Raw genomic sequence first — 22,429 nt, forward strand, 5'->3', positions numbered from 1 at the left:
TGAACTGACTGTCCCAAGGACAGAGCTTGATCCCATCCTGTGGCTATACCTGCTCCAAGGAATACCCTTCACTCCTTTAATCCCCACTCCTCCCCACACTGGATCTACCCTGGCACCCTCTACAACCAAAATGACGCCACATTCCCATATTATTCTAGAGCCCTCACTTGAATTTGATTTCAGGGGCTATGACTTCCCCATGGCCCTCCCCCATGTCAACGTGACCCCCTGGTTCCTCAGCAGTACTCACCCATAAGGCCATCTGGCAAGGGCCAAGCACATGGAGGGTGACCAAGCCTTGCAGACCAAGGCCACTCCCCTCCACCTGGGCCCCCTGCAGGCTGGTGCTGGTGTTAGTGGAAAAGTGATAGATGTATCTGGTGCCCACGGGGAGGTGAGGATCAGCTGACCCTGGAGGGCAGAGAGAGGGCACACGGTGTCACCTTGACAATCTGACACCTTCTGGGACTCAGCTCTACCTGGACTACTTAGGCATCCTAACTGTCACCTTCCCCTCTCCTCTGGCCTCTGAGCTGCCTGCTCCCAGCTCAGGGGAAGTGAGTGGAGAAGAAAATGAAGATATTAACAAGGAGTGCTTAATAAACATTACCTACTGTTTCACATGCTAGGCCTTCTTCTAAGACCATTATACACTCTGAGTTTCTCAGCCTCCATGGTGTCAATATTTTGATACCTTGTAATTCTGTTGTGGGGGCTGTTCTGTGCGTTATAGGATGCTCAAAAGCATCTCCAGATGCCAGTGGCACACCCCAGTTGGGACAAGCAAAAATGTCCCCAGACTTTGCAAAATGTCCCTGGTAGATACAGTCATCCTGGTTGAGAACCACTGATCTATTTTACATTAGCTTTTGGAAGCCTCAAAACAACTTTGAAGTGGGTACTCTCATTTTCTCCACCATACAGGGTTGGAAACCAAGGTTCAGAGAGGCTAACTAACTTCCCCAAGGTGGCACAGCTGGGATCCAAACCTTGGCTGTCTGATGATTCCTCACCTACTGCCTTGGTGGATATCAGCAGGGACCGGGGGTGGGTTGGGGAGAGTTCCCTGACCTTTACAGAACACAAAGCTGCAGAACTGGCTAGTCTGGAGGTATTGGAGATAGTGGGGAGGTAGGGGAGGTACTCTGGGGTAGATTGGATCTAGAGAGCAGAGAGTCTGTGATTCCCGAACCTTCTATTTAGACCACAGACCAATTGCAAAACACCATTAAAGTATGAATTATGACAGCTCATCCTTCTCCTGGGCTTTGAAATTGAATGAACACATTCTTGTTCATTTCTTTGTGCTCAAGATATAACCACATCTCACATTCCGAAAATGCTTCCTTCTAAGCCATTTGCCCCCAGTTTCTCTCTTGCCACCCTGAGATGCAAATAGAATCACTTGGCTGAAGATTTTACTCCACCTGGGGACCACAGGGTATGAGGGAAAGCCCCAGGGCTTTAGGGCTGGGATGGGTTAAGGACATTTTAACCTGAGTGTGATTGGCTTCTCTAAATGCTGACAACCGTAGCCTTTGCAGAACCGGTCCTGCTCTTCCCCACTAGTCTCCCTGGGAACGTGGTTGAGGCCCTCAGGGGTTGTCCCTAATTAGACCTGGCCGTGATCAGCTTCCCCTCCCCTAACCCCTGCCCTGCCCTGAGTTCACCGGGAGTGTGATAAGGTCTCCGGAGAGGCTCACCTGTGCAGGAGGTCATGCAGGAGGCCGGCTGCCCCACCGACGGGTCTGGCATTCCTGAAATCACAAATCAGATGGAACCAGGGCAAGGCCTGGAAGAGGCATGCGACAGCCCTCTCCCAGGGGCCGCTGACCTGCTCTGGAAAGAGGACATTAAAGGAGCCAGGGGGACAAAAAGAGATAATTCCCACTCTCCTCTGTCTCACGGAGCTGGGAGTAACCTCCATGCACCCTCCACCCACCCGACTCGTCCCCATCTTGGGTACAAATACCACTGTCCTCCTGTTGCTCAAGCTGGTAACCTGGAAGTTGTTTGTGCTTCCCCCTTTTCCCTTATCACCCCAAGTCCCAAGTTTCAACAAGTGCTGCCACTTCCATCAGGTCTCCATCCGCCCCTCCCTCCATCAGTTCATCCCTCCTTCCCTCCATCCACCTCTCTGTGGACCCCTCCCTGCCTCCAGCCATCTGTCTGTCTCTCCCTCCATCCACATCCATCCCTCCTTTCATTCATCTATCGGTCTGTCTCTCTCTGTGTCCATCTTTCTATCCATCTATCTATCCCTCCCTCCCTTACTCCATCCTTCTCTCTCTCCATTCATGTCTCCACCCCCACAGCCATCACTCCAGGCAAAGCCTCATCTTCTCTCACCTAGGCAACCTCAGTAGCCTTCCAACTGTTCCCAGTGTCCACAGTTCATTCCCAACAGTTACAGTCATGTTTTAAAACCCTTAATCTAATCGCATCACTCCCTGTTTAAGAGCTCCCAAGTCTCCCCCCCAACCACCCCAACCCACACACGTTCATCGTAAAATCCTTCCCAAGCCAGCCAGCCTCTGTCTGCCCCTTTGGCCATATCTTATCCCACTCGACCTCCAGCCAAGCTGGGCCTCCTCCAGCTCAAGGCCTTTACACAGACTCTTCCCTCTGGTCTCAACACTCTTCTTCCAGTTCTCACGTCCTATGCTCCTTCAGACCCCAGTGTAAGCATGTCTCCCTGTCCAGAGTAAATCCCCCCTTGTCAGCCCCTATCTTAACATCCTATTCTCTTCACAATGCTTATAAAAATGTTAATGATTTCACTATCTCTGTCATCTTCATCAAAATTGTATCCCCCAGTGCCTGGTTCCCAGTCGATACTGGAATGAATAAATGAATGAATACAACTAGCGCACAGCACTTATCATGCGCCAAGTGCTGTTCCAAGCTAGTTATATATTCAGCGCCTTAAATCCTGACAGTTCCTTGTCGTGAGTGCGATTATTGCTTCCATTTCACGGAGGCCCAGAGACTAACACAGTTAGTAGAAGAGCCAGGGTTTGGACACAGGCATTCTGAGTCCACAGCCTTAACCACTACACTGTCATGAAGGAATAAGTGAGTGAATAAAGGAATGGCTGGACCAACAAAGCAAGACCAAAAGACTGTGGCAGTGAAGGATGGTATCTGGCTCCGCTCCCTGGTCAATCTCATACCTCATTCACCGACCATCTACGCCGCAGAACAACGAGGGTATGAGCGGAACAGCCAGAGACCTCCTCAGGGTGCCGAGGACACTCTGCAGGGGACCCTCCTCCCTGGAAGGGTCAGCATCTCTCCATCTGCCCGTCCCAACCCTCACCTGAAGACTCTCCATTTCCACTTATTATCACTCCTCATTTATCCTTCCTTCCAGCCACATGCCTGGCATTTCCTGGACATCATCCATATCCTTTCAGAACAGCCTTAGCCGGGGGGTCCATCTGCAGCCATTTTCATAGAATGACTTTCTATGAAATAAGACATTACCATTCTAAGAAGTAAGACCATTACTATTCTCAAAACCACCCCCACTATGCCTCAACTGGTAATCATAACACGTGCCAGTATGTTTTTAATCCCTTAAAAAAATATACTTTCCCAAAATGGGAGGAAAGTGCATTTTATGCCATTCCATTTAAACCTTTGCAATAATAGAAAACAGTAGGGTATTTGGCAGAGTTTTTGCTTCCCCTGAATGTTTTGGCTCAGCCAACAAAATACTCTTTGCATTAAAGTAGAATATCAATGGATAAAACCACATTTCAAAGACATTTAACTCAATCAATTTCCCTGCCAACTTGCCTTCAACTCTTTGATCACTTGAACCCTGGGCTCCAAATTAAACATGTTCATGCATAATCATTAAATTCCCAGTTGTCCACAGATCCAGCATTCAGCTTCTTTGTTCCACTGATAACCTCTGCATTGGCTTTTTCTGCCCAGCTACGACAAAAGCAGTGATGTCTGCAAGCCTGGGTCTACCATGAGCTCCCAGGAATAAGGGGTGTTCGGAGAGCATTTTGCTTGAACCAAGTCTGTTTCCCTTCCATTTTTCAAGCACTTAAAGAGACATATCTAAAGCTCTAAAAAAAAGTTTCTGAAGAATAAAGACCATTCAATTATCCTACTAAATGTTATCAACCAAGAAGGGGGAAACGTTGAAAACTGGGGAGTGATAAATCTTTCCATCACTTCTAGGGAGAGATCGGACATAGACTGAAATTGATGTCGCCTATACACCTCAGGAATGAAATCGAGCCTCACTTCAGCTTTCTCAGAGGTCAAGTCTGATTCCCATTCATTTATTTACCCAGCCAGCACAGACTAAGCACCAACTGTGTGAGTGGCAAATAGGTGAAAATTCACCGAGTAAAACAGTTGTGATGCGACCTGTACTGTCTGGGAAGTATCCGCCAGCCACATGCAGCTAGTGAACATCTGAAATGTAGCTGGTGCTATGAAGAAGCCTTTCATTCTATGTAATTTTAATAAAATTTAAAACCTACGCTCAAGTCAGTTATTGGAAAACTTTTTAATCAATTTTTTAGTTTTAATTGGAGGATAACTGCTTTCCAACGTTGTGTTGGCTTCTGCCGCACTCCACTGTGAACCAGCCCCATGCCCCCTCTCTCTTGAAGCTCCCTCCCACTCCCCGTGGGAAACTTTAAAAGGTGTTTGAAATGACTTAGTATGTGAAAGAATTGGGGGTGGGGATTTGAGCTAATTTTTATCAAATGATGGAATCGTCATTCTCCACAAAGCACATTGTATAAAACAAAGTGATGTAGTCCTATAATATAAGCTTAGTGTTTTCAAGAATTCCTTGCATGTTTAGCCCCACTTTTGTCTTATCACATTCTACATAATACACCATAAATAGTCTTGCCTCATGTCCAAATTTACCTTGTTTGATATAATCTGAGGATCCATGCCTTGACTTTAACCCCTACTTCTGTCTTACCCAGAATGGTTAAATATTTCATATCTCCCATCTTTACTGTCTCAAATAAGTACTCCTCCACTCAATTCTAAAACCTCATCACACCCCACTCCCAAAGTCAAAAGCATAATGACCTCATTCATCTCTTTCAACTCAAAATTTTAAGAAATCTAAAAAGAGATCAAGCATTTACAATGAACATTTAGCATTCAAATGTTCGAAGTATAAGGGACGCACTGGATTTCTAAGAACAGAAAATATAACTCATTAATAATTTCTATATTGATTACATTTTCTAATGATATTTTAGATATTTTGGGTCAAGTACAATAACTTTGGCCACCTGATGCAAAGAGCCGACTCAGTGGAAAAGACCCTGATGCTGGGGATGATTGAAGGCAAAAGGAGAAGGGGGCGGCAGAGGACGACATGGTTAAATAGCATCACCGACTCAATGGACATGAATTTGAGCAAATTCTGGGAGATGTGAAGGACAGGGAAGCCTGGCGTGCTGCAGTCCATGGGGTCGAAAAGTGTCAGACATGACTTAGCAACTGAACAACAATTACAATGTATTATTACATTAATTTCAGGACTGCCCTGGCGGTCCTAATGGTTAGGAATCCACCTGCCAATGCAAGAGACACAGGCTGGATCCCTGGTCCATGAAGATTCTGCATGTTGTGGGACAACTAAACCCACGCACCTCAACTACTGAGCCAGAGCTCTACAACAAGAGACGCCTCTGCTAGGAGAATGCACACGTGTATGTATGACCGAGTCCCTCTGCAGTTCACCTGAAACTGCTTCCGCAATATTGTCAATCAGCTAAACCCAGTACAAAATTAAAAGTTAAAAAAAAAAAAAAAAAAACCCACGCACAACTAGAGAAAGCCCAAGCGCAGCAATGAAGACCAGTGCAACCAAAATAAATAAAATTTAAAAAAATTTTTTAAATTAATTTTACCTTCTAACACTTTTTAAATGTGGCTACTTGAACATTTAAAATTACATGCTAGCTTGCACTATACTTTTAGTGGAGAGCGCTGTCCTATACCTTCCTGCAATGAACAGACAACAAATTAAAGTTCATTTCACATTGCTACCCTGCAGACTGTTAAGCATCCTTGCACACAGACTCGGGGAGCCTAGAAGTCAGCGTTTCCTCAGGATTTCAAATCTGGACTCTGGATTCCAGAGGATGTTGGTGGAAGATGGGAGTGAGAGAGAGACGAGGGACCCATTTGTAACCTCTCCTTCCTTCTCCCCCATGACAGGTAAAACCAAGGATGTGCAGAGCAAGGACAGTTAAACAGGCATCTGGCTATATAAACACCATCCCAAGTGGATCTGCGCTGCCGCCCCTTCGCCCCAGACAGAATAGGGTTGAGCAGCTTTACTTACTCCCTGAAGTCGCTGGCACCAGCACCCAGAACAGGACCAGACCAAGGAAGCCCAGAGGCGCTGGCATTGCCGCTGGCCTGAGGGAGCCCCGCGCCACCAGCCTCCCTCTGCACGGCAACTCCGAACAGAAAGGAACCTTCTCTCCCAAAAGAGAGGGTTCAGCTTCAATCCTCTCTCCCAGCAAGTAGGGGCTGGGAAGGGGAGGAGGGGGCTTCCAGGGCAAAGACCCAGCCAATCAGAAGCCTCTAAAAAAGTTCTTAGCCCCAGGAGGGAGGGAGGGAGGGGGGCTTCTGATCAGTGAGGGGGAAAAAAATCCCTTTTCTGCTAGGAAAAAAGATTTGCCTCTTCAAGTCTTGTAAATAGAGCTCTTGGGGCAGAAGGCAGTGTAGCATGGTTGGCCCTTTTTGTGTGTGTGGTCTAATGGACAGAACATAACATTTATCATTTTAGCCATTTGAAGGTGGTAATTTGGTGGCATTGAGTATATTCATGACATGATGCAACCATCACCACCATATTGAGTTCTGAGGTCTGATTTGGGGTTTGCCATTCCCAGTACTTAGTTAGGGTGGGCAAAGTAAACAGAAGAGCTGGCCTAGCCTCAGAAACGGCTCTCAGCAGCTGAGGGGTCTTATTCCCATGCTTCAGGCCCAAGGCCTCCTTCCTGCACACGTGAGGACCACCAGCAGAGAAGCAGGGCAAGTTTTCTGGGAAGCCTGAGGGTCCGCTCACGTGTCCTCCCAGGCTCCCTGCCACCCGCCCGCACTCCCTGGTTTTTGGGCTGCAGGCAGCCAAGCTCCTCAGTTACCACCTCTTTCAGCCCTGCAGGTCTCAGGGACTAGCCCCTCCTCTTATGCACCTGCTCCCACTATGAGTGTGCTTTCCCATTCTTTTTTTTTTTTTTTCTTTTTTGGCTGCAATTCATGACATGCGACATGCAGGGAACCTCCCTAACCATGGGTCGAACACACGCCCCCTGCAGTGGAAGCACAGAGTCTTAACCACTGGACCACCAGGGAAGCCCCAAGCATGCTTTTTTACAAACCCCTTTGAGATGGGTGGCAGGATGGTAAAGAATCCGTCTGCCAATGCAGGAGACACAGGTTCAATCCCTGGGTTGGGAAGATTCCCTGGAAAAGGAAATAGCAATGCACTCCAGTATTCTTGCTTGGAAAATCCCACGGACAGAGGAGACTGGTGAGCTACAGTCCATGGGGCTGCAAAGAGTCAGACAGGACTGAGCACACGTGCATTGAGATAGGTCATACAATCCTCCCATTTAAAGGACACAGGTCAATAGTTCTGGTACACCCACAGGCTTGTACAACCAACACCAGAAGCAGTTTTAGAGCATTTTCATCACCAAAAAGGAGAACCCCACCCACCAAAAGCAGTCATTCTTCGTTTCTGTCACCCCAGTCCCTGGTCACCAGTGATCTGCTTTCTGTCTCCATGAATTTGCCTCTTTGGGACACTTCCTAGAAATGGAATCATTCAGCTCATGGCATGTTGTATCTGGCTTCTTTCACTGAGCACCGCGTTTTCAAGGTTCAGCCATGTACTAACCTGTGTCAGTATTTCACTTCTTTTTATAGCTGAATATTGTTCCATCGAATGGGTAAAGCATATTTGTTTGTTCATTCATCTCTTAACAGTTAAATGCAGCTTTCTGAAATGAAGACCAACTTGACTGACACATTATGTTCTATGGAAATAACCAATTATGCTTTTAGACTTGGGCTATTTTCTTTTTTAAATTTTATGTATTTATTTATGGCTGTGCTGGATCTTTGCTGCTGTGGGGGCTTTTCTCGAGCTGCAGTGAGCGGGGGCTACCCTCTAGTTGTGGTGCGCAGGCTTCTCTTGTTGCAAAACACAGGCTCCAGGTGCACAGGCTTCAGTAGTTGCCACTCACGGGCTACAGAGCACAGACTCAACCATTGTGGTGCACCGGCTTAGGTGCTGTGGGGCATGTGGGATCTTCCTGGACCAGGGATCAAACCCGTGTCCCCTGCATTGGCAGGCGGATTCTGTACCGCTGAGCCAGCGGGGAAGCCCGAGTCATTTTCTTTTATATTTTGAAACCAGTAATTTCCCCTCCTGCAGCTCACGCATTTGTATTGCCTGAGCACAGAAACCCCCAACACACAGGGCTGAAGACTGACATGGCCACTCAGCTTACAGCTGCCTGGGGCCCCACAATGCGTTGTGGGCAGGGGGGTGCTACTAGATACTGTGAGAAAAAGCAGAAAACAATATCCGACTGGGCTGGCCTGGAGAAGCCAAAATTCTTGAAGAGAAATGAGATGCACATGCAAAAACATGAAATGAACTAAGGAGAGTCCTGGGCAGGGAATCACTAGGAACAGTTTATGGAGGAGAGATTTCCCAGGACTTCGGAAGACTAGATAGTAACATTGTTAGAAAACTGCATACTTGTGACTGGGAGAAATAAGTCCTGGAACCATAATACACAGTACAGTGTTTACAGACGACAAAATGATATTGTAAACACTGAACTTGCTAAGAGTCTAGATCTGAATTTTCCCTAACACTGTAAAAAATACATTATAGAGGATGCAAGAGAGGTGTTAGCTAAGGTGACAATGGCAACAATATTGCAGTATAAATGTATCAAACTAATGGGTCACATGCCTTAAACCCACCCAATGTCAAGTGTCAAACATACCTCAATTTTTTAGAAACCTGTACAGGTACAAGGCAAAGCACTCATTGAATATTAACCCATTCAGTCAAACCTCCCCACTGCCCACCCCCACCAACAACAACCCTCTAGGTTGAACTAGCAGCATCCCACTGTACAGACGAAAAGAGACACAGAGAGGTTAAGTCACTTGCCCAAAATCACACAGCTTCTGAAGGTTTTAACCCAGGGTTGCTCCAGAGTCCCAAATCTTTTAACGTGAGCAGCTTTGCTCAGTGGTTGTCATCTTCTCCATCTTCTCCTCCAGGAGACTCTGGTCTGTGCCCACACGGCTAGATTCCTTCCCCTTTCACAGCCAGGAATCTGGAAGAACACCTTACAGGGACTTATCTGGTGGTCCAGTGGTTAGGATTCCGTGCTACCAATGCAGGGGGTCTAGGTTCCACCCTTGGTCAGTGAACTAGACCCCACATGCTTCAACAAGAGTTTGCATGTTTGCTGCAACTAAAGATCCTGAGTGCGGCAACTAAGACCTGATGCAGCCAAATAAATACAGATTACTTTCTTAAAAAGCAAAGTTAAAAAAGAAAACTGTACAACTTTCCATATGATGTTTCTCAATTAACATAACAGCATCACAGTATAGGCCTGGAAAATGAGAACCGGTGGTGTGTGGGGGCAGCTCTCCCCCTTCCTCTCCCCAGGACATTCTGATGACTGTTTGGGTTTGCCATCACCCAGCCTACTGGAATTGACCAGGGTAGGGCTCCCAGCATCTCTGACCTCGCTTCCCCGTGTCTGTCATTACTGGACAAAAACCCGACGCACTGGTTGGATGGAGCACCAGGATTCAAGGATCTAATTCACAATCAGCCTCTCCTAGACAAGGCTTCCTACCTCCTCATCCTCCCACCAAAACTAAGCTGCTTCCTCCTTGAAAAAACTTGCAGGAGTGGGGTGGCAAATAACTGGAGGAGAGCTTCTAGTACTGAAAAAGGCAGAGGATAAAATAAGGCTCATCACTCCCAAGTCAGAGCTACCAAAAATAAGAAGCCTGCTTTTTAAACCACTGTGGACAGTGACTGCAGCCGTGAAATTAAAAGACACTTGCTCCTTGAAAAGAAAATCAATGACAAACCTAGACAGCGTATTAAAAAGCAGAGACATTACTTTGCCTACAAAGGTCCATCTAGTCAAAGCTATGGTTTTTCCAGTGGTCATGTATGGATGTGAGAGTTGGACCATAAAGAAAGCTGAGTGCCTAAGAACTGATGATTTTGAACCGTATTGTTGGAGAAGACTCTTGAGAGTCCCTTGGACTACAAGGAGATCCAACTAGTCCATCCTAAAGGAAATCAACCCTGAAGATTCACTGGAAGGACTGATGCTGAAACTAGAGCTCCAATCCTTTGGCCACCTGATACGAAGAGCTGACTCACTGGAAAAGACCCTGATGCTGGGAAAGATTGAAGGCAGGAGGAGAAGGGGACGACAGAGGATGAGATGGTAGGATGGCATCACCGACTCAATGGAAATGAGTTTGAGCAAACTCCAGGAGATAGTGAAGGACAGGGAAGCCTGGTGTGCCGCAGTCCTGGAGTCACAGAGTCAGATACGACTGAGCCACTGAACAACAAAAACAGCATGATTTTATAGAGCTGTGACGGGAGACGCCTCACGGTAGAGAAGAACTGACCGGTAGGGGGTGCAGTGAGCTCTTCTTACTTGGGTAAAGGCTTTTATAGTCGATTTGCCCTTTATGAACACTTCAGCCATGTTTCTCAAGACCTTATTTTTCAGAGCAGTTTTTGGTTCATGGCAAAAGCAACAGGAAGGCATAGAGATTTCCCAAATACCCCCTGTCCTCATGCATGCATAGCCTTCCCCAGTGTCAATATCCCCCATCAGAAAGGTACTTTTGTTACCACTGATGAACCTTTGATGACAGATCATTATCATCTAAAGTCCATTGTTTACCTTAGGGTTCACTGGGTGCTGAAAATTCTATGGGTTTGGACATATGTATGATGACATATATCTGCCATTATAGTATATCACTGCCCTAAAAAATCTGCAATCTGCCTGTTCATCCCTCTTTCCCTGAGTCCCTGGTAACCACTGATGTTTTTACTGTCTCCTTGGTTTGCCTTCTCCAAAATGCCATGTAATTGGAATCACACAGAACATAGCCTACTTGCATTGGCTTCTTTCATGTAGCAATATGCATTTAAGTTCCATGTCTTTTTCATGGCTTGATAGCTCATTTCCCTTTACAGGTGAATCATACTTCATTGTCTAGGTGTACCACCATTTATTTCACCCTACTGAAGGACCCCTTGGTTGCTCCTAGATATTAGCAATTACGCTAAAGCCACTATAAACATCCATGTGGAGATTTCTGTGTGGATATAAGTTTTCAGTTCACTTGGGTAAATAGTAATATGATCCAATAAATTGCTGGATCATATGGTGAGACTATAATTAATTTTGTAAGAAATCACTGAACTGTTTTCCAAAGTAGCTGTACTGGGAGTTTGCTGGTTGCTTAATGGTTACGATTCTGGGCTTTTACTGCCTTGGCCTGAGTTCAGTTCCTGGCTGGGGAACTAAGATTCCACATGCTACACAGCACATCCTAAATAAATAAATATGTAATGGTATTCATCATTGTTTTAACTTTCATTTCCCTGATGACATATGAGGCAAAGCATCTTTTCATATGCTTATTTGCCATCTGTACACCTTTTTTAGTGAGGTGTCTGTTAAGGTCTTTGTCCCATATTTTAATTGTTTCTTACTGTTGTTTCAAGGGTTCCTTGGATATGTTAGGGTAATAGTCCTTGATCAGATGTATTTTTTGCAAATATTTTCTCCCAGTCTGTAACTGATCTTTTCATTCTCTTGACAGTGTCTTTTCCAAGGCAGACATTTTATATTTTACTTAATTCCAACTTATCAGTTTTTTTCTTCCATAGATCATGTCTTTGGTGTTATATCTAAAAAGTCATCATCAAATCCCAGGTCATCTAGATTTTTTTCTAAGAGTTTTATCGTTGTGACTTACATTTACATCTGTGATCCATTTTGAGCTAATTTTTGTGAAAGGTGTGAGGTCTGTGTCTAGTTTCTTTTTTTCCTAAGTGTTCCAGCACCACTTATTAATAAAAAGACTATTGTTGTTCCATTCTATTGCCTTTGCACCTACGCCTAAGATTAGTTGACTATATTTATGAGGGCCTATTTCTGGGTTCTGCTGATCTATCTAATACCAATATCACACTCTTGAATTCTATAGCTTTAAGTTTTGAAATCAAGTAGTGTCAATCTTCCCACTTTTTCTCCTCCAATATTATATTAGCTACTCTGGGTCTTTGAACTGCATGTTGCCTGGCAGGCTACGGTCCATGAGGTCACAAAGAGTCAGACACGTTTGAGTACACGCAAAATAAATGATATCGATTTTAATTCCAAATTCCATATGCTCATTGCTAGTAGATAGGAAAGCGTTGGCTGCTGGATATTAAACTTTTTAATCTTTTGCCTGGGCTGCATGGCACATGGGATTTTAGTTCCCCGATCAGGGATTGAACCCACACCCCCAGCACTGCCAGTATAGAGTCCTCACCACTGGACCACCAAAGAAGTCCCTATTGTATATTAATCTTACATCTTGCAATCTTGCTATAATTGCTTAATAGTTTCAGATTTTTTGTTTTTGGTTGATAATTTCAAATTTTGTATATAGGTGATCATGTCATCTGTGAAGAAAGACTGTTTTATTTCTTCCTTGTATATCCTTCGCTTTTATTTTTCCATTACCTAGTGTTGTCAATAAGACATTGAAAAGGAGTAGTGAAAAGAGATGTGCTTGTCTTGAACCTGATCTCGGGGGGAAAGCTTAGATTGCTGGATTTGATTTGCTAATATTTTGCTTTTTTTTTTTTTTTTTTTTTTTTGCATTTAGATTCATAAGAGATATAGTTTTGTAATTTCCTTTTCTTTTAGCATCTTTGATTTCCATAGGGTAATGTTGGCCTCCTAGAATTCATTAGGAATTATTCCCTCTGCTTCTATCTTCTGAAAGAGAATGTAGAAAATTGGTGGAATTTCTTCCTTAAATGTTTGGTAGAATTTATCAGTGAACCTACTTGGTCTGATAATTTCTGTGTTGGAAGGTTATGAATTCTTGATTCAATTTCTGTAAAAGATATGTGTGTTTAGACTGTTTATTCTCTCATGTGTGGGCTTTGGCAGACCATGTCTTTCAAGGAATTGGTCCATTTCATCTAGTTTATTAGATTTGTGGGCATAGAGTTGTTTATATTTCTTGACTATCCTTTTAATGTCCATAGGATCTGTAAAGATGTCTCATCCCTCAATTTATTCTGTTAGCAATTTGTGTCCTTTCTCTTTTTCCTTATTTACTCTGGCTAGAGGCTTGTCAATTTGACTTATCTTTTCTAGGAACTAGATTTTGGGTCTGTTGATTCTCTCTGGTTTCCTGTCCCAACTTCACTGGTTTCGGCTCTCATTTTTATCTCTTCTCTTCTTCTGCTTCCTACAATTTGCTCTTCTTTCTCGCATTTCCTCAGGAAGAAGTTTATTGACCTTAGATATTTCTCCTTTTCTCATTTATGCATTCAGTGTTTTAAATCCCCCTGTAAGCACTTCTGTCACTGAATCCCACACATTTTGACAAGCTGCATTTTCATTTAGTTCAAAATACTTAAAACTTTCTCTTGAGACTCCTTTTTTGGCTCATGTGTTATTTAGAATTGTGTGTTTCAGTCTCCAGGTATTTGAGGATTTTTCTAGCGGTTTTTCTGATATTGATTTAGAGTTTGACTCCATTGTGATCTGAGACCAGACACTGTGTGACTTCTATTTTCTGCCATATCTTTTATCTTTGAAGCAAAGACTGCTCCACATTGATTACTACTGTGACTGGAAACACCGGGGTTGGTGGGGAGGGATAGCCCATCTCTTTACTTTTTCATTTAGCTGTGTGATCTTAGAAAAGTCACCTGACCTCTCTGGACTCATTTATTCACTGGCAAAATGAAGGGGTGGTAAATTACTGTTCAAGTGTCCTCTGGCTCCGTATTACATTTAAGCAGAAAAGAGAGAGGCCCAAAAGGAACCAAGTACGCATGAGAGTTACCATATGATGAAAACAGCACTACAAATAGTTAGAGACAGATAACTTAACGGACAGAGTATATGAGCATCCTATCCACAGAAAACAATGCAGAAATAAATTTTTATCAAACTAAAGACGCTTGACCTCAGCCATAAAAGAAATACAAAATAAAGCTACTAGGTGAGTTTCTCCAAAAGTCAAACATACCCCTGCTGTTTGACCCACCCACTCTGTTCTGAGATAATTAATCAACAGTAAAGAAAGCATAGGTCCACGCAAAGACTTGGACATGAATATTCATAACAGCTTTGCTTGTAAAGCTCAAAACTGGAAGCAACCCAAATGTCCATCAGTAGGTGAATGAATAAACACGGTGTAGTAAATCCATACAATGAAGCACTATTCAGTCATAAAGAGAAACAAACTATTGATATATACACGGACATAGATGAACCTAAAAATAATTATTCTGAAAGATGCTGGAGGGGGGAGAACTGTGTCTCCATTTACATGAAATACTAGAAACTGAAAATTTGGAAAGCAAATCATTGGTTGCATGGAAAGAGGAATTTGCATGAGGAAATTTCTGGGTAATGAGTGTTTTCCCGATGTTGATTGTGATCATGGTTCTACTGGCATAAACATGTCAAAACGTATCACATTGTACTCATTAAATATGTGTGGTTTGCTGTATGTCAATTATACCTCGATAAAACTTCTTAAGTCTATGAGTTGATATCCTGTTCTTCTGCCAGATAGACCAAGATAAAGCACTGTGATAAATGCCTACAGCGTGGGGAAGCAAGCATCCCATGCACTATCAGTTTAGTTCAGTTCAGTTGCTTGGTCGTGTCTGACTCTTTGCGACCCCATGAATCGCAGCACGCCAACCTCCCTGTCCATCACCAATTCCCAGAGTTTACTCAAACTCATGTCCATAGAGTTGGTGATACCATCCAACCATCTCATCCTCTGTCATCCCCTTCTCATCCCGCCCCCAATCCCTCCCAGCATCAGGGTCTTTTCCAGTGAGTCAACTCTTCGCATGAGGTGGCCAAAGTACTGGAGTTTCAGCTTCAGCATCAGTCCTTCCAATGAACACCCAGGACTGAGCTCCTTTAGGATGGACTGGTTGGATCTCCTTGCAGTCCAAGGGACTCTCAAGAGTCTTCTCCAACACCACAGTTGAAAAGCATCAATTTTTAGGCGCTCAACTTTCTTCACAGTCCAACTCTGACATCCATACATGACCACTGGAAAAACCATAGCCTTGACCAGATGGACCTTTGTTGGCAAAGCGATGTCTCTGCTTTTTAATATGCTATCTATGTTGGTCATAAGTTTCCTCCCAAGGAGTAAGTATCTTTTAATTTCATGGCTGCGGTCACCATCTGCAGTGATTTTGGAGCCCCCAAAAATAAAGTCTGACACTGTTTCCCCTCTATTTCCCATGAAATGATGGGACCAGATGCCATGATCTTAGTTTTCTGAATGTTGAGCTTCAAAAGTCAACTTTTTCACTCTCCTCTTTCACTTTCATCAAGAGGCTTTTTAGTTCCTCTTCACTTTCTGCAGTCTGATCACATGAACCACAGTCTTGTCTAACTCAGTGAAATTAAGCCATGCCGTGTGGGGTCACCCAAGACGGACGGGTCAGGGTGGAGAGGTCTGACAGAATGTGGTCCAGTGGAGAAGGGAATGGCAAACCACTTCAGTATTCTTGCCTTGAGAGCCCCATGAACAGTATGAAAAGGCAAAATAATAGGATACTGAAAGAGGAACTCCCCAGGTCGGTAGGTGCCCATGCCCTATAGCAGGGCAGAAATGAGCACCAGCTTTGAGGAGGAAATTTAGCAGCTGCTAAAATTTAATTGAGAGCCCCTTGGACAGCAAGGAGATCAAACTATGCAATCCTAAAGGAAACCAACCCTGAATATTCATCGGAGGGACTGAAGCTGAACCTCCAATTGGCCACCTGATGTGAAGAGCTGACTCATTGGAAAAGACCCTGATGCTGGGAAAGTTTGAGGGCAGGAGGAGAAGGGGGGCAACAGAGGATGAGGTGGTTGGATGGCATCACTGACTCAATGGACATGAGTTTGAGCCAACTCCAGGAGATAGTGAAGGACAGGTAAGCCTGGCATGCTACAGTCCATAGGGTCCCCAAGAGTCAGACACTTGGTATCTGAACAAGAAAATTTAAATACACTTACTTTTGACCAGCATCTACAGAAGATACTTTTTTTTTAATTACCTAGTTTCCTACTACTGCTATAACACATTACCACCAGCTCAGGGGCTTAAAACAACACCCATTTATGATCTCAAAGTCTTGGAGGACAGAAGAGCAACAAGTGCAACAACAGCTCAGCTGCTTCAGACCTCAAGGGCTGAGATCAAGGTGTTACTTTTTCCTGGTGGTTCCTCCCAGGGAATTTTACACGTTGCCAAGCAAAGCCACACGTTCTTTCTTCCTTCGGTCTTGTCTTATAATGTATAATGGTGACCTAAAACATGCAACACTGTGCCTATTTTTTTCTTTAACAAAACATCACAGATCTGACTTGTTCTTTTCTACAGCTGCATACTACTTCAGTGTTCTTAGATGTGCCATTTATTAATCCACCAAGGGCTGTGTTCTTTCCTGGAGGCACTAGGGATTGTTGATGAAAAATTAGTCATTCTAAGAAAGAAATGGACAGTTTTATATGAGCAAACCCAGGAAGAGCACCTCAGAAAGCTCTGAGAACTATTATTCCCATTAGAAGTCAAAGCATCGTTTTATAATATTTTTGAGACAGAGGACCGTACGTCAGAAGACATCATTGACAGTTTATATAATCTAGATCGAAGCATCATTGTAGTAGGTCGTGTGACCCCTTACAAGCTCAAGAAAAAATGTTATCTTTTAAGGAATTGTCTTGTTTAAGCTGGGAGAATGTTGCTGTTTATGGTGGAGCAGGTATTCCTGCTGAGAAATGGAGTATTTCCTGCCATTTCAGTAAACAAGGACGTCACAGTCATTAGTGATTCCAGCCCTCCAAAGTGAATTTCTGAGCCCCAGTGGCATCCAGAAAGAACAATCTCTGTGATTCTGAAGTCTTTAGGCTGCTACCACTCCCTACAGTGAGCAAGGAACTAAGGATATGAAAAATCAGAGGGTATTGTCCCCAGATGGTTGAGATGCATATGAAAGAAATGATTGCAGTTGAACCCAGATTCCCATACATAGAGAAGCACTAAATTCCTTGAGATATCTAGTTTTCATTAACTAACAAAAATCTTTTGATGCTCAGACTACCCGCCCTTTATTGCAAACTTCTATTTAACCTGACTCTTCCACCGCCCTCCCTATTTCCTTCTCAGAGCAATTATCTCAGGGTTTGTTGAGATGCAGTCCCCTGGGCTTGAAGTCCTAAAAGTTTCCACCAAATAAAACAACTCTCAGCTTTCAGGTGGAGTGTGTTTTTTCAGGCGACGCTACTAATAGAAGTTTGGTCGATTTGTTACTGAGTCCAAGCTCGCACCGCATGACAGGCCAAGGAATCTGGAATACGAAGTGTTGAGGCAAGGAAGAGACTTTAATCAGGGAGCCCGCAGACCTAGAAGATGGCAGGCTAGTGCCTCAAAATAACCATTTTATTGAGATGAGGGGTAATGAGGAAGCAAAGTAAAAAGGCCATTAATCTTCCAAACATCTCCTAGAATGGCAAACCTCAGGCATGGGATGTGTTAATGTCTTCCTTCCTGCCATCTACACGTGGACAGGATTCTGAACAAAGGCATTTGCATTTAACAGTCAGACAGAGGGGCAGAATTTTCTGAGGCAAACCATTCTGGATGATTATAACAACAAAATCAACAAAAGGCAAGTCAAAGAAACAGTTCCAACATGGAGTCAGAATTGGCTTCCTCCCTGCAATAGGAAAAGACGCTGATGCTGGGAAAGACTGAAGGCAGGAGGAGAAGGGGATAATCGAGGATGAGATAGTTGGATGGCATCACCAACTCAATGGACATGAGCTTGAGCAAGCTCCAGAAGTTGGTGATGGACAGGGAAGCCTAGCATGCTGCAGTCCTTGGGGTCACAAAGAGTCGGACACGACTGAGTGACTGAAATGCAAAAGATTCATAATGCAGATACACAATGCACAGAGGGGCCAAGGGAGGCCAAAGAACAGAAGAGAATTCTTATGTTTTAAGTTTTCTTGTCATAAAATATGAATTTTATTTCACAAGATGAATCTGCTTCCAAGCTCATCCAGGTTGTTGGCAGCACACAATTACTTGCAGCTGTGGGACTGAGGCATCCTTTTCCAGTTGGAAGCCTGACTTTGCTTCCAGAGCCTGCCCACTTTCCTTTTCAGGACTTCCTCATGGTCCCTTGTGTGCTTTGAGTATTTCCTTCCATTACATCTTTCTGCCTCCAGCCAGAGAAAGTTATCTGCTCACGTGATAGATTGGAAGTAGTTGTTTCCTATGGTTGCTACGATAATAAATTACCAGAAACAATGACTTACGACCACAGGCATTTATTCTCTTACTGTTCTGGAGATCAGATGTCTGACAAGGATCTATCTCCCTGGGCTAAAATCAAGATGCTGTCTGGACTGATTTCTTCTGGAGGCTCTGAGGGGAGAGAATCTATTTCCTTGCCTTTACCACCTTCTGGAGGCTTCCTACATTCTCTGGCTTGTGGCCCCTTCTTTCATCTTAAGATCTATCACTCCAGTCTCTGCTTCAGTCCTGGTACACCTGCTCCTCCAATTCCGACTTCTCCTGTTTCCCTCTTTCAAGGACCACTCTGATGACAGTGGGTCCACCGGGATAATCCAGGAACCCCATCTCAAGGTTCTTACCTGTTGAATCCTGCCCCTCAGGCCACAGGTACAAGGCCTTGGGAGATCAGAATGTGAATATATTTGGGGGTCATTCTTAAGTTTACCTGGAGGCTTCCCTCATAACTCAGTTGGTAAAGAATCCGCCTGCAATGCAGGAGACCCTGGTTCAATTCCTGGGTTGGAAGATCCACTGGAGAAGGGTTAGGCTACCCACTCCAGTATTCTTGGGCTTCCCTTGTGGCTCAGCTGGTAAAGAGTCTGCCTGCAATGCGAGAGACCTGGGTTCGATCCCTGGGTTGAGAAGATCCCCTGGAGAAGGGAAGGGCTATCCACTCCAGTACTCTGGCCTGGAGAATTCCATGGACTGTATAGTCCACGGGGACACAAAGAGTTGGACACGACTGAGTGATGTTCACTCCCACTCCCTTCAGTTGAACACCTTGAAACCACCCAGATAATCCAGGATACTCTCCCTATATTAAAGCCCATAAACTTAACCCCATCTGCAAAGTCCTTCTGGCCTTGGGCCATAAGATACTCACAGGCTCCAGGGTCTTGTGTGTGGATATCTTTAGGGGCCACCTGGCCACCACTGTACTTGCTCAAGGGAAAAACAGTAAATCTGTTGCCTGAGAACTGGGCTCACCTCTTGGTGGGTGTCAGGCCAAATGACATAAACCAAGCCAGAGATTAAGAGAAGGGAGGATTCATTACTTTTTCAACTAAGGAGAATACCAGTCATCTTTCCCAAAGCAGTGTCTCCCGAACATCACAACTGGGGTAGTTTTAAGTTAAGAGTACATGCATATTCATGAAGGGGCTTGGGCAAAGGAGAATTCAGCATAGCGTTGGGACCAAGGTCAACAGAGTCCAAGCTTTAGTTGATTGAAATCAGGAAAGTTGACATCATCATTCCACCTTCCACCTAGGAGGGAGCCTTAGTTTCTATAGAACTCAAAGAGGTAGCGACTGTTATGTACATCCCTTGAGGAGGAAGTGGGATTCCGTTTTATTGCTAAACTATTGCTTCTTGACTGCCTTTCCTTTGCTCCTGCATTTCTTCACTTCCCTTAAGAACATTAATTACTGAGCCTTGTTCAAGGGCAAGCCTTGTGGCCAGGCCTAGATCACAAGATGGCTTTAGGCTAAAAATGGCTTCTTTTTGGTCAAGAAAGTCATGCCTGGTTCCCTTTCTCTGAAGATCTCCTATCTGCTTACAAATCCACAAGCTCATTCACAGCATCATTGTTTGTGATAGCTCAAGGCTAGAGGACACCACCATGTCCTTTGTACAAGGTCAGGTGAATTACACAAAGAAATACATATACACAATGGAGTAATGTATAATTTTAGGGAAAAAACGGGCCAGATCTGTAATATTTTGTTAAAGAAAGAAAAAAAAAAAAAAAAAACAAGATGCAGGGTATTGCAGGTTTTATGCCACGGTTGTATGTTAAAAGATAGAAGAGAGAAAATGCACTTGTTAATGTATAGAGAATACTCTTGAGAGTCCCTTGGACTGCAAGGAGATCCAACCAGTCCATCCTAAAGGAGATCAGTCCTGGGTATTCATTGGTAGGACTGATGTTGAAGCTGAAACTCCAATATTTTGACCACCTGATGCGAAGAGCTGACTCATTTGAAAAGACCCTGATGCTGGGAAAGATTGAGGGCAGGAGGAGAAGGGGACGACAGAGGATGAGATGGTTGGATGGCATCATCGACTCAATGGACAAGGGTTTGGGTGAACTCCGGGAGTTGGTGATGGACAGGGAGGCCTGGTGTGCTGCGGTTCATGGGGTCGCAAAGAGCCGGACATGATTGAGCGACTGAACTGAATGTACAGAACTCTCTGGAAGGACCCAGCAGGAACTGGTAAGAGTGGTTTCATCTGGGGAAAACAACTGAATAAGGCACCAGAGTTGTGAAGGAAAGCCCAGGTTCACTTAATGAAACCATGCAACTCACACTGGGACTTGAACCCACTGTCTTTTAATTGAGATTGCACACCTCTCCTCATCTTCTCTGGTGACTTGGGGGGTAAAGAGTCTGCCTGCAATACAGGAGACCTGAGTTCAATCCCTGGGTCCAGAAGGTCCCCTGGAGGAGGGCATGGCAACCCACTCCAGTATTTTTGCCTGGAGAGTCCCATGGAGACAGGAGGCTTGTGGGCTTCAGTCCATGGGGCTGCAGAGAGCAGGACACAGCGAATGTCTGACATTTTCACCTGCTCTCAGGACTTCATGAGGTTCAGGTTCTTTATATCTCACAGCAAAGAGAATTCAATGAGACACAAAGTAATAGAAGTGAATTTATTTAGAGACATATACATTCCATAGATAGAGTGTTGACCATCTCAGATGGTGAAAGACCGTGAAATATGGGGTGGTTCATTTTTATGAGCTGCATAACTTCATAGGCTAATGAGTGGGAGGATTCCAGGAATTGGGCCACCGCCCAATTTTGTCCTTTGATGGTCAGCCTTGGAACTGTCATGGGGCTGGTGGGTGGGTGTCACTTAGCTTATGCTAATGTATTACAATGAGTGTATAATGAGGTCAAGATCTACTGGGAGCTGAATCATCCGCCATCTTGGGCCTAACTGGTTCTAACCAGTTAGTCACGTCATTCTTTTAAAGGTCCCTGCTCACTTCTCTCCTGTTTCTGTACCATTTGAATTTTGTTCTGGGGCATATGTTCATTCAAAAATAGTTTATAAGTGAAAGGGCCAAGAAGTCTGTCAGCTTGTCAAGGATGAGGACACGGTGCTGTTGGGGAAAAGAAACATGAAAAGGTGTTTGGACACTTTGCAGATGAGAGGAGAGAGACCTATAAAGGCCAAGGATATGAGACCCTTGAAAACTGACAGTATATCTTGTCAAGAGCAAAGACCACCCCTCCCTCTAGTATTCCTCATCAAAGTGGCTGTCAACTGTGATGGAAAAATAGCCATCTTGAGTAGTTGCCTAATGTCAACTGGAAAAAAAAAAGCACAACCTAAAAGTTGCATCATATTTTATCTGAGGCCCTGACTGAGGACTATAAACCCCGATATAGCTTCTCAGATAGGTTTGAGGAATTGTTCCAAAGAGGTAAGAGAGGAGCCAGGATGTTTAGGAGTTTTTGTTGGGGAGAAAAAAAAAATGTAATTGAATATCAAAAGATCACTGCAAATCACAATGCTGACTTTAAAAAAATGCACGGTGTGAGGGTTTGTTGTGCTGTTTAGTTGCTCAGCCATGTCAGACTCTCTGCAACCCCAAAGACTGTAAACCCCTGGGCTCCCCTGTCCATGGGATTCTCCAGGCAAGAACACTGGAATGGGTTGCCATTTCCTACTCCAGGGGACCTTCCCAACCCAGGGATCGGACCCTCATCTCTTGCATCTCCTGCATTGGCAGGAGGATTCTTTTTACCAACTGAGCTGCCAGGAAAGCCCC

At 44.4% G+C, this 22,429-nt stretch overlaps 1 protein-coding gene across 1 annotated transcript in view; it reads right to left on the reverse strand.

Moving 5' to 3' along the window:
* The window catches only part of LOC136158481 (uncharacterized), a 166,414-nt gene extending 160,004 nt beyond the window's left edge, over positions 1-6,410 (reverse strand). Inside the window, exons 1-3 of the mRNA XM_065920298.1 lie at positions 6,344-6,410; positions 1,704-1,757; positions 251-411 (exon numbers count right to left, since the gene is read on the reverse strand). Of these exons, the coding sequence (XP_065776370.1) occupies positions 251-411; positions 1,704-1,757; positions 6,344-6,410 (282 nt within the window). The remainder of the gene's footprint in view (positions 1-250; positions 412-1,703; positions 1,758-6,343) is intronic.
* Positions 6,411-22,429: the final 16,019 nt, after the last annotated feature.

Source organism: Muntiacus reevesi, chromosome 2, assembly GCF_963930625.1.
Source record: "Muntiacus reevesi chromosome 2, mMunRee1.1, whole genome shotgun sequence".
Lineage (NCBI taxonomy): Eukaryota > Metazoa > Chordata > Mammalia > Artiodactyla > Cervidae > Muntiacus > Muntiacus reevesi.